The sequence below is a fragment of the Aythya fuligula genome, chromosome 2, assembly GCF_009819795.1.
Source record: "Aythya fuligula isolate bAytFul2 chromosome 2, bAytFul2.pri, whole genome shotgun sequence".
Taxonomy (NCBI): domain Eukaryota; kingdom Metazoa; phylum Chordata; class Aves; order Anseriformes; family Anatidae; genus Aythya; species Aythya fuligula.
The window spans coordinates 1,195,548-1,208,416 of NC_045560.1; the positions used below are offsets into that span (position 1 = coordinate 1,195,548).

At 39.1% G+C, this 12,869-nt stretch overlaps 1 protein-coding gene across 1 annotated transcript in view; it reads left to right on the top strand.

The window, feature by feature from the left end:
• Positions 1–12,869, top strand: part of SMARCC1 (SWI/SNF related, matrix associated, actin dependent regulator of chromatin subfamily c member 1) — an 82,020-nt gene that overhangs the window by 10,958 nt on the left and 58,193 nt on the right. Inside the window, exons 4-10 of the mRNA XM_032182993.1 lie at positions 853–879; positions 3,097–3,178; positions 4,071–4,163; positions 6,962–7,031; positions 9,297–9,366; positions 10,403–10,478; positions 12,342–12,467. Of these exons, the coding sequence (XP_032038884.1) occupies positions 853–879; positions 3,097–3,178; positions 4,071–4,163; positions 6,962–7,031; positions 9,297–9,366; positions 10,403–10,478; positions 12,342–12,467 (544 nt within the window). The remainder of the gene's footprint in view (positions 1–852; positions 880–3,096; positions 3,179–4,070; positions 4,164–6,961; positions 7,032–9,296; positions 9,367–10,402; positions 10,479–12,341; positions 12,468–12,869) is intronic.

The window sequence follows — 12,869 nt, forward strand, 5'->3', positions numbered from 1 at the left end:
AGCTGTTGACACTAGTATTAAAACTATTAATGTGATATCACAGTGGTGGTTTGACTTGTTCAATTCTAAAGTATAATTTTTACAAGAAGGCAGTAGCATGAATTATGGTATTTGAGAACATGGGAAAAAGAATTGAGAATGAGAAGTCATGAGATAAAAGTAAGCAGAGATTGTTCTCGTACATGAATTTTAATAGCTCTTGATCTGATGTTGTGCAGACCTGTAGGAGCATTCCTGGAATCGGCTGTTTCTGTGGCCCACAAGAGCAAATTAAAAGGCAAAAAATCAAGTTATTCTAGTACAGCTGGTTGTTTTTCAGGAGTTGTTTATACTCCTATCAGCTAATTGGCTCTCTAAGATGGTTATATCAGAAAGCCATTAGTCTTTTTTTTTTCCCCTACTCTGATATTGCCAACACCCAGGATGTGATATCTGTAACGTTCTGTGTGGCATCTCTTTCAAGAGCGCCTTGCTACCTTTCTGCCTTAAGGCAAAGGAGTTAAATATTCATGAGTAGGACATACTTAAACATTCCGCTTTCTTTCCTTAACAAATTTAGTTTTCATTCATTGAAATTTGTCAGCAAAGCTGAGATACACAGCTGCCTCCTCTCGTCTCACTCTCTTGCTGATTCCTCAAAACTAGTGGGTAGTGCCTTGTGTTTGTGCATGTGGGATGTAGAGGGAAGTAATACTTGAATTTAACTCTGTGGATCAGACTTAGATCTTGGAATGTATCCTTCACTGACTCAACCAAATAATATGTGGTGTTTTGCCTGAAATATGATATATTTTTTTAATGGTATGCATTGTCGCTCTTGCTTAACCTGTTTGTGAATGATCTGTCTTATAGGAGAAGTACCTTTCCTCGTCATAATAGGTATGTCTCAAAAATGCACTTATCCAGTGCAGCTGGACATACCTTGTCTATCACTGCAATTCACGTAGTTGTTGGCTAAAACCTGCCAGAGGGTATCAGTTAAACTGAGGACAGAGAATTGGTACTACCATTTTATCTAAATGGGCAACTACGAAGTGTTATTTCTTAATATATTGACATGCTTCTCTTAACGTATGGATTTCAGAAGCAGGTAAAAGTCTGGGGGCATGTATAGCATCAAGTGAATCTGGTGTAGATTTTAGGCAACCAAACGTAAAAATTTTGGTCAACCTTGAATGCTTTAAATGTCTTTTGTTTCACGGCTACTGAAGATTTTTTTTGGGGTGTCTTGGAAAATAGTTTGTATTTATTTGGCATTTGTTTTCTTTCACTTCCTTGAAGCTCTGTTACACTTACCTGAGAAGCATACATTTTAAATAGGCTATAAAGCTGTCAGTGCACAAATCCTGGAGAAGATCTTGGCATCTAGGTGTAAAATACTTTAATGCATTAAGTTGTGTTGTGCAGTGAACTGGCAGACTTCTTGATGACTTCTTCTACTTCTAGAAGTCAGCATTGAGCTTTCAACATGCACAATGCAGTCTAGAGAGGTCACAGTTTTCTTTTAAAATTAAAAGAAGATTCTAATAAACATGTCAAATGTTATCATTAAATTATTTGCCAGGTCCTAAGAGTCCATTTGAGGATAGAAACAGGCTTAGACTAATAGCGGATGTTTGCTGGTGCTGCTCAATGCTACAGCATATTTATGTGGTGCCACCTGCTTGGACAACTTCTTTTTGAAAATACTAGAAAGCCTCAGACGAAGAAAAACGTGGTGGCCTCAGCTGAGGGGTCTGTTAAATTTAGTAGTATAATGCTGGTGGGATGCCATTTTTGGGTAGTGATGGGTTTTGTGCCTCAAAATCAATTTTGCTTTGCTTACCTTCATTGTATATTTATGAACTTTTAAAGATTGATTTGCTGTGTTACTGGAAACAAGCTTGTGTTTAAAAGAAAGTGCCATTAAGGATGCGGCTGCAGCAATAAATTCTTGTGCTTGAAGTTGGGTGTGAAGTGAAAGCAGCCTGTCAGTCACCCCCGGGTAATTAGAGCACGGCTCCTTCGCTGCATTAAGTAGCATCTTGTGCTAAAATCCCGATTGCCGCCCCGACCGCCAGCTCAGCACTCTGGTTAAGTGCATTTTCAGGCTTATTGACAGCTTTTTTTTCAAAACTAGCAGCACAGCAGTGCACCAGGCAGTGTTTGACACCTAAGAGTCACCAAGCTGATCACCCAAAGATGCCGTCGTGCTGAGGTGTGCGGGGTCAGGCCCAAACCCCTCCGAGGCCCCTGCAGCCCCGTACCCAGTTAGTGGCCCTGAGTCGGTGCCAACGCAGGTGCTGAGCTGTGGCACTGGTGCCCTTACTGTCCAGCCTTTCCAGTTTTTTGGGACGCTGCTCCAGTTCTTCAGCTGAGGTGATTTCATCCATGACTTCTGCACGTGTCGGGGGACCTGGCAGAACACATGCTGAGGGCTCTCGGGGTTCTTCCTCCCCAGTAGAAAGTCTCAGACTGTGTCACTCCCTCCATTTCTTAAACCCGCACCGTTATTTCCAGAGTTTTTGATTACTTTGTCAATGAAGTGGGGAACTTGAAAGTACCAGAGTCCAATAAAGACGATCGTAAAATGCTGACATGGATTATTAGCGACCTACATGCTGGGGGTGGGGGTGTTTTGAGGCAGGTCTGTGGTTCAGGAGATCCCATATAATGGGTTGCTCTTTGTTCCTGGGTTAGCATCTGGGACTGGTGGGTGGGTGCAACTAAAAATAAGGAAAACACAAGAACTTGTTCGCGAGTTTCCCCCTCTAGTCATTGAAACCTACCTTGAATATTTGATTACGTTCCCTATTTAATTTTCCTTTGCAACTGTAGTGGAATGCACAACCCTGCTACAGGGTTTTTGCTGGACAATTTTGACCTTCATGTTTCCTAAACGTTTCACAAATCAGTTGCATTTTGCTGATTGCTTCATGGTGATTCTTTTTCTTGTGAGAGTTACCAAGTGAAGCAAAAATATTTCTGATTGTGCTTCAAATGTTGTTACATAGCTACCGCAATATACTGCTTTTTATGTCAAACATGAAAGATTCTTTACTACTGAATGGAGGAAAGTTATTTTTTTTAATATTTTTGAATCATTTCCTTCAACAGGCGGAGATTTGACCTGCAGAATCCATCCCGAATGGATCGAAACGTGGAGATGTTCATGAACATTGAGAAAACACTAGTGCAGGCAAGAAACTTGTACAAAACCAACTAGTTTCTCTGCATGTGTTCATGTGCTCAGGGAAAGTGATTCACTAGCACGTGTACCTTGGTTGTGATCCACTGAAGAGCTTCATCTGTAACTTCTGGGGGTGCATTTTAGACTCTCACTTGTATTATCAAATGTACAGGGTTACTACCAGAAGGTAGTAGGTAACAGCTGCGTGAAATCTGATTTGAAGTTATTTTTTTCCCTTTTTTTTTTTTTAATGCTGCATGTGAATAACAGAGTATTTTTCTCAAAGTCAAAAACCTGTGGCTTATACTCAAATAAGATAGTAAAAATGTAACTTTCAGGTGCTTGTCAAAAAAGGAAATAGGAGGAAGGACAGCAGAAATAAATGATACTTCCTTATTAAGAAGTATTACTATTGGATGGCTGCTTTAACACACAAAGTACATGTTAAAATTGCAAATAGAACAAATATATGTGTAGACTGTAGAAGTGCACAAATCTGCATGGCAGATGAATTCCTTTTCCCGTGAAGTCTTCCAGAACCTGTCAAAAATTCTTTGTAATCCAAGACACAGTTTTCATTAAAAATGCTTTTGTGAAAGTGGGAACATAAGAACAGCTACAGTGGGTTGAGTTCCTTCATCCATGATAATGTCCCTGACAGGGCTAACAGCAAATCTGCAGAGTCCAGATGTAAACACACAATAAGGCTGTGGTAGGGAGGTTGCGAGGGAACTAATATTGTCATAAGGATTTTGGAGCTGGAATTAATGTCTTGTCCCTGTCTGATACGTGCAGTTCCTTTTGAGCTTTTTCAAGCATTGGTGATTGTAACAGGCATTTTTTGGTTTATGTCACAGATGGCCTACTAATTTCTTATTTAATTTCCTATTCCCTCCTCCAGAACAACTGTCTGAGTAGACCAACCATCTACCTCATTCCAGATATAGAACTGAAGCTGGCTAATAAATTAAAGGATATTGTCAAACGCCACCAGGTAACTGTTATGTAGAATTACTTAAAACATGTGTCTCTTGTAACTTTATAAGACCAAGTGTATTTGTGTGCTTTCAGCATACCAGCTGCATTTGGATTGTGTCTCGACAGCACAAGGCAGCAGCAAGAAGTCAATTAAGACCAAATGTTAACTATTTGTAAAATGCCATTAGCAATTATCCTCACATGGAAACAGAATCATAACTCTGTTCAGAAAGTAAATCTGTTGAAGTTTAAAGTAGTAACCAGTTTGAGATTTATGATTTCTCAAAGACTTTGCTGCTGGGAATTCCTGCTTACATAGAGCAGAAGCTCACAGTTTATCCAAATGTGAGATCAAAAAGGTAGCGTGTCATACAACTATTCTAGATATGTGGGAACAAGCATATAGAAGTTTTAATCTTAAAAGAGGTAGTGATTTTTTTTCTTGATTTATTTTACTTGATTTTTGTCTTGTGCTGAACAGAGCACAAGCAACATCCGTCTCCTTTCAGGTAGTGTATTTCCCCAAGAGTTAACGTCTTGCCCTTGTGATTTAATACATTAAATGATGAACTGAACAAGATGAATAGCTTCATCTCTTCAAAATGTAAACAGTCTTGTCACTTGTCTTAAGAGAAATGTTCTGGAAAGCGAACTCTTCTGACAGATAGGACCAGGTGAAGAACTGGCTCTGGATGAGATAAAAGATTACTACTGGTTACAAGCTGTTTAACAAAAAGAGTAATGGAGACAGCACTGAAAATACCTTGATGCAAGTAAAAGGATATTATTTTAAAAGATCTGTAAACACTCTGGGTCCCTTCTCACCCAGACTGCGGTGGTTCTTCATCTGTGAATGATTTAAGGGACTCTGGTGACAAAACTGCCTGCTTTGAAAGGGATGTGAAGAAATAAAAACAAATTGTTTTGAATTCTGCTTTTTGAGTTCTCTTCCTTTGAAGAATTCAAATTCTCAGAATTCTTCAGAATTCTTAATTTGTGTCGCTGCCAGTGCTTGCTCACTGTCTTGATTTTTACCCATTGTCATTTTCTTCCTTTTCTTCCCCAGTAATGTAGCTCCTTTTCCCCAATGTTTTCATGTCCTGCTGCAGTCTGTACAGAAGAGCTGCATCGCTCTTGCCCCAGCAAAGTGGTAGTGGGATCTCTGGACTTAGGATCATCAGGAAGATGTTGTCCTCCCTGCAGTCTTTGCTGATGAAGATGTTACTGCTTCTCGTAGTCAGACCTTATCTGATTTTTTTTTATAAATGTTGAGGATTCTTTTCAGAAGAACCAGAATAATAATTTAGGATCTTGAAAGCAGTTAAAGAGTGAGATGAGCATTTATATCTATCTATTTAAAAAACAAAGTGTTCTGGCAGTAGAGAACTCGTACATCTTGTTATGCCTCCAGCTTCCAGTCGTATTCAGTTCAGCAGAGGCAGGAAATAAGCCTTATATTTTCCTTGCATCCTTCAGAAAGCTGATTTAAAGTTATCTATCCCTTTCTCTTCAGTCAACATAGCATCTAGAAAGATTTCCTGTTCTCCTAGTTTCTGTGTATTGTTTATTTGAAGCTCCTTAGGGAACAAATGAAACTTACTGATATGATTCATAAAGGTCAGGTTAGATACCTGGAGAGTTCTCTCCAGCTCGTGGGCAGTGAAGGGAGAATTTCCATTATTGTTCTTGAACTCTTTGCAGGTCCTTCAGTCATGCCTAACCACTTTTCTTCTCTTTGAATGATGGTAAATTCTTCTCACTTTCTAGCTTTCTTTTTTGCTGCTACTCAGAGCACCTCCTCTCCTTCTACCCAGTTGTGCAAACTCTTGCTTGGGGTAGAAACGATCGTTTCAGTCCCTGAAATCGGAGTAGTCTCTGAATATTTCTACCATAACATAATGCATCTTCATGCTTTTTGAAAATGTTCTTCTTTTGATGCTGATCACTCCTTCAAATAAGTTGTTCATATATCGTTTGCTTTAAACTGTCCCATCTGCTCTTAAGTCCTTTAAATAAATCTGTCAAATAGTTATGGAGTGTAAATCTTGAATAACATTTTCATAAAAAAAATTATAGCAAAGCATAATTCCTCTTCTGCAAAAGAGCCTGAGTTCTGTGAATTTCTGCTGTCTTTGCCAAAGGCTATTCATCTGTGGAGACTGGCAGTGTCTCTGCAGCAACTGGGAGAATCCAGCTGGTCCCCCTCATGAGGAAAGGAGAGGGTTTTCTTGATTATGTGGTATTATGCATTTCTTTAACAGATATCTAGTTATATAGCAGAATCTTTTTCCATGCTGATGTAGGTTCAGTAGGTGTATATATATATAATTGTGGCATCTACATAAACACAAGGAGTCTGCCTGTTGCTTCTCATACATGAAGAAAATTCTTCTAAACCTTCAAGAAGAAAAATTGTGCTTGTGTCTGAATATGTGACTAAAAGTTGTGTAAAGTTAATGTTTCTGATTTACTCCCTCCTGTGATGTAGGAGTCTTTTTACAAAGAGTAGGAGTTCTTGTCATTTAATGTACAGACTTGAATGCTGGGGATATCCTTCTCATGTTAGCCATTTCTAGTTAAGTTCCCGCTTGTCAGAGTTAATATTATGTAAATTGTAGTATTTAGAAATTGTCTCTTGAAATAATTGCTTTTTTCTAGCGCTTATTAGAGGTGGTATTCTTCATGGTTGCGTTGTGGTGAGCCTCGAATATTTCTAGGTTGCATGGAATGTGAGTGAAAAGAAATGATTGAGAAATTTGGGGTAACGTGAAGGTTTCTCATGCAGTGTTGTCTTTCATTTCACTCTTCCCACAGGGAACAGTAACTGAAGAGAAATCAAAGGCTACCCACCATGTTTATCCAAGTCCTACCTCAATGGATGATGGTAAAGATGCTTTCCAATTTTTTAAGTGGAAATAATCTTGCAACTACATTCTGTTAGCACTTACGGGAGACTTCACAGAGGCACAGAATGTTCTTAGCCTGCTCCTGAGAGCTACTTCCAAAGCGTTTTTAGGATAAAAAACTCCAAATCAAATCATCGTGTGTCCTACTTCTGTTATGTATAACACTCACGTCTTTAATTGAGGTAACGTTTTCAGGAAAGGGTGCATAACACTGACTACTCTTCAGTGATTGGGTTGGAAACTGAGCTGTTAATATTGAATGCATTATCCAGCATAATACAAAGCAAACCAACATTTTCTTTGTCCCAAATAACTTAACATGCTGAAGGGGACCAAAGCCTAAGGGTCTGGAAGAACTGAAGAAGAAATCAACTTAGATGAAAAAATGAAGGAATGATAATGGATGTGGGGGGGCTTAAAATTGAAGTTTCCACTGTGGTTTTTTTTTTTTTTTTTTTTCCTTCTTGGTGTGTCTGCCCCGTGTGCAAGAATTGGTTGAAATGTTGAGTGAAGCAGCATTAGGAAAACATGAGATGTGTGAAAGGTCGTAGATGCCAAAGAAAAAGGGAGTGAAAACTTTCTGCCGTGTTCCACTCTTCCCAGGCAATAGATTGGGAATGCTGATACGTTATCGTTGCATGTGGTTTGGCAAGGTGGATACAATAACATGTGGACTCGATAGATTTGGGTTGTTGGCTTTATTATAATGCAGTCTGTCTCTATAGGAAATAGGCACCTCAAAAGCAATTAAATAGTTGTATCCTTCAGCGAGCAGCTAAAACAAGCTCCTTATTTTTTCATCTTAAATATATTTCATTGTCTAGTGGATGATTGTTGTTGAGTCTGAGCTTTGCTATCATTAAGTTTGCTTTTTCTGGCAAGCCCTGGCATCTGATCTCCACTAGATGGAAGTGTTCACTTCCATACTGGAATGGTCATGGATTGTTTGTCCGCTGGTTCTTGGTTTTGTGTGTCCTGTACTTCTGGGAATATCGTGTCTAGCTACAGCTTTGTATTTATTTTTAACCACCTCAGGTTCTTGGAAAAGGGTTGAACACAGTAGTTTCTATCTGTCTTGTGGGCAGTGAACATGCAGGTGTGCTAGATAGAGCTCTCTTGCAAAGCCTGATTGCAGTAAGGTGAGAAAAAAGCTGTGAATTCAAGCAGGGTAACGCTATACAGGTGCAAATATTCAAGGTTTTTCTCTGGGACATACTTTTCTTTGAGTTGCAGGGGATAGGTCAGATGTGCAGTGTGCAGTTAAAAAAAAAACAAACAAAAAAAAAAACCACCTTAAAATACCAATCAAACTGAGCGTACACCCTATCACAAGATTAGCAAAGCATTAGTGCTGCTCAGTAAGCCTGTGTTAACACTGATGTGAAAGGAGAAATTTGAAATCCAAGTCTCACGAAACTCCTGGAAATGTTTTCTTCAAAGCTGGTTTCATCACCACTCCCCATCACATCACTCTCTTCCTTCAAAATTTTATTCTGTTCCTGCCGTCTTCTTAAGCATATGTTGAGGGTAGAACTTGGTACTGGAAAGAGGGTTTTGTGAAAGAAGTGTAAGCCAATAAAAGAAGGTAATGAGGGGATTCAGAAGTCATAAGGATTAAAAAAAAGGAAAAATTTACCAGCTGATGACAAAGCATTTGGGGATAAGTTTAGTTTTTCCATTTGCACAATTTAAAAAAAAAAAAAAAAAAAAGTCCTGACAGACTGGAGAATCTCTCTCTTGCTACTTCATTTCTGTTGTCTTTAATTAGTCTTTAGTGAACGTCATTTTGGAGGATTTGCTCTGTCTCATCCCAACCAGACAAAGCACCTGGGAGATGAGATGGGACAAGATGAGCTGACAGTGCTTCTACCTGTCAGCCAGCAACTCCCCTCCCTTCTGTGGAGGAGCAGATGACTGTTTCAAGCCCCACTGGGTCTTAATCATGAGCTTGTTAGGGTACGAATATATATGGCCAGGGCAGGAAATGTAATAATTCGCTGCATTAAAATGATTTTACTCGTGTAACATCTGTCGTATACAAGCAGAGCACGTGAATGTCTATGCATGGCAAAGTTAATGCAGGCAAGTGTATTACTGCTGCAGGTCAGGACACCGTAATTTCATTACAGTAGACTTCATCAGGGAGAATTGCAATGACTTCTCTATGCCTGGCTATGGAAAAGCAGACTGATGTTTGGTGTGCTAAGTCTGAATCTGATGCTAGATCTCTTTCCCCTTTGCAGATGAATGGCTGAGACCTGTGATGAAAAAAGACAAGCAGGTGCTGGTACACTGGGGATTCTTTCCAGACAGGTAAATAAAGGTGGGGGAGGAGAGCACACCCCAAATCTTTGTCAAGTTTGTTAAAGGCAAAGTACTGATTAGAACTTGCAAGTAGGTAAATCCACATCCTCAAACAAGCTGCTCCTTCAGGTTGCTGAATCCTAACTTTCCTGAAATAGGCTACAACTGTGCTCTTGTTCTGCAAAGCAGCAGGCTCAGACCTGTCTTTGACTCTTCCTAAAACGTAATCTAAACAGGCAGTACTGCATTCCTGTTGTTTTGGTTCTGAATGACTGAATGTCACTGTTTCTGTTCCAGAACAAGCAGTGGTTGTCTTACAAGTATAACCACTCAATAATTTAGTATTGTTTTTTTTTCCAAGAATTGAAAGGATTAATCAGTGGTTTTAACACTGATCTATGCATACTGATTTATGGTACTGTCAGGTGGGTGAAGTTAGAAAAGGAGTCTAGTCTTCTGCAGAGCCAGTAGGAAGGCTGCAGTTTCCAAAGGGCACAGTAAGCCTTTCTACAAAGTTAGTAAGACTTTAAAGCCAAAAAGGAGAATAGTGTGTGTGGGAAAAGTGGATATAAACAATAGCTAGATCCTACAGCAGGAGGGATTGAAGTAGAGCATGCAGACTTTTAGTCTAAGAGTGTAGTATCTCTTGCTTTAAACTCATAAGAACAGAAACGACTTAATTACTGCCAGAGTTTGAACAGGTGACTCAAATTTTATCTGTACCCCTGAATCTGGAGACTAGATGTGTGGTTTCAAGCTGGAGCTGACTTCACTGAGATGGATTCTAAATTCAAAAAGCTAATAACATGCGTTAGATGCCCTCGACACCTCCCTTTTCAGTGTGCCCTATTCCTGTAACAGAAACCAGTGATTATTCTTTTGTTTAACTTTCATTGAGTGGAAAATTATTTGCTATTCTATCCCAGCAGTATGATTTGAACATGTCAAAACTGCTGAATAAATATCCCTGCTGGTGATCTTTCTGGATGAGCAGCCCAGGGGACCAATTTTGTTGTTTTTTTTTTTTTCTGACTCTTCTCATTAGCTATGACACTTGGGTTCATGCCAATGAAATAGATGCTGAAATTGAAGATCCTCCAATTCCTGAAAAGCCATGGAAGGTAAGTCTCTCTTAAACAGTTTCTCAAAGTTATTGTATTGATATAGCTCATCCCCAGGTGTTACTGGCTAGATGTTTTAATGCGCTGCTGAGTATCAATGGCTGCATTTCCATATATATGGAAAAACAGCACTATTTCCAGAGCTGTAATGAAAATACCTGAAACATTTCCTTGGTCTGGGAAGGAATGCTGTTGAGAAATTTCTGGGGAGTGACAAGGGCAAATTAATGCATCTCTGATAATGCCAAAATTACCATGTTTATTTTGGCATGACTTGAGGTGGTTTGTGTTAAAAGTAAATCCTTCCCCTGCTGCTGAAACACAGCCATCTCTGGGATGAGACTGACTGGGCATGATAGTATTATACAGTATTTAAGGAGGGGGTTGGGGAAAATACTGTATCTTTATTTTTTTTTTTTTGAAGAATGTTGTTAGAGGAAGGAATTACTAGTTAGAAACCCCAGGTTATTTCACACCTCTCACTGGGTTTAAAGCATTTTTTGTGTGCAGAAAGTTCATCTGTTCCTGTAAGAATGGAAATCGCCAAAAATATTCGGGCTTAGATTATGTGGGAATTGAGTAGCTTCTTTGTGAGAATTTTGGAGAACTGAAAATCTGAATTTGAATTCTGTGGTCCAAATAAAATCTTGTCGTTCTTCTTGAATTATTATTGCTGTAGTGACAACTTAATTTCCAATAAAGTAAAAGCAAAGTAGAACCGTGGTGTGGTTTTAGATCACGTGTGGCCATGGGCTCCCTGGCCCCCTGTTTCACCTGGCTTATTTGTCTTGGCTCAGTACTGATGTAGGTACCAGCTTCTGCATGCCCTCAGTACCCTGCAGGGTGCAAGTTTCTTGATTTGACTGAATTTACCAAAAGCCTTGATATTGCTAAAGAATTGTGATACACGAATGCATGCAGCTGTCCCTAGAGTAAGAGCCAACGTGAACGTCTCTGAGAAAACCAGCGGCAGTTTAAAGAATCCCTGAGGGTCTCATCTCATCTTCCTTCATGGCAAGATTCACTCTAATGGGAGCTCTGCTCTTTGCTGATGTCACAGGGAGGAAAAAGATCTTTCTGATTTAGTTCATTGCAAGAGGACAATACAAAGCAATTGCAATCAAACAGTAGTAAATACTCCTTTATTGTCCTATTATTGGACTTCTTTTATACATAACATGGAATGTTGTTCTGTATCTGTGCTCCTGTGCTGCTAATCTGAATAGCAGAGTTAGGAAAGGGCAGCTCAGGTCAGAAGGTAATTTGGTCTCTTCAAACACTACTTATTCCTAGTTGTTCCTCAGAAATAAATGGCACATACTATGCTTTTTGTGTATAAATCCACTGAAGCTCAATTTATTTTCATTGTTCAGCTATGTGATGTGAACTAGAACTTATTTGAAGATGGTATTTTAAGTCAAGATAGTCAATGTTTTCTTTTCAAGATATGGCCAACTCTTCCTATTTTTTTTGTCTCCATTGTGGCACATTATATCTGCTAAGGTGATCGGTGTTGTACTTGGAGGATTTTGATGGTAATTTTTGGCATCAAAAACATACTATTTCTGGGACACTTAATATAGAGCAATTGTCCAGCTGTGAGAACTGACCTCGCTCTTCAGATGACTTAAAAATGACTGAGGAACAGACAAGGCATTAAGTAGGCTTGCAGGCATGTTCATCCTTTATTGCATTGCCTCAGAACTGGCATTATGCGTAAAACTCATCTGAGATGTCTGTAACTTCAGACCCTAAACAAAACTGCAGGTGTTCCCTTTGTACTATTATGTCTGCTGTGGAGTTAAGTTTAAAAAAAAAATAAAAATAAAAAACAACACGTCAATATATTGTTTTGTTCTTAAGGTTCATGCCAAGTGGATTTTGGACACAGATATATTCAATGAATGGATGAATGAAGAGGATTATGAGGTAGACGAGAACAGGAAATCAGTGAGTTTTCGGCAGAGAATCTCCATGAAAAATGAAGAGGTAGGTGGTTCTCTGCTTATGAGTGACCTGTTGAAAAAATTAATATTCCTTCTCTATGCAAAAGTTGCTAAAATTCAACCTGTTTGAACAGATTCAGGTACCTATGATAATACAATTTAGTTTAATTTTCGTCTGACGTTTCTTCTGTTACATCTTTTCAGAACTGTGTGTCCTTTTGATTTTTTTTAATTTTTTTTTTTTTACCCCCATCCCCCTTGCTGAGGACACTAAGAGATCAGACCCGCTTTGTACTTTCTCTTAAGCAAAACCAGGGAGTGCATTGAACAGTGTCATTTGATTTCCAAATTTTCCAATTTTTGTGTCCCTCCTGATGCAGGAAGTTAGGACTCGAAAACATGCCCGTTTAACCTTGAGGCCAGGCTGCTCACTGGGAAATCTTTC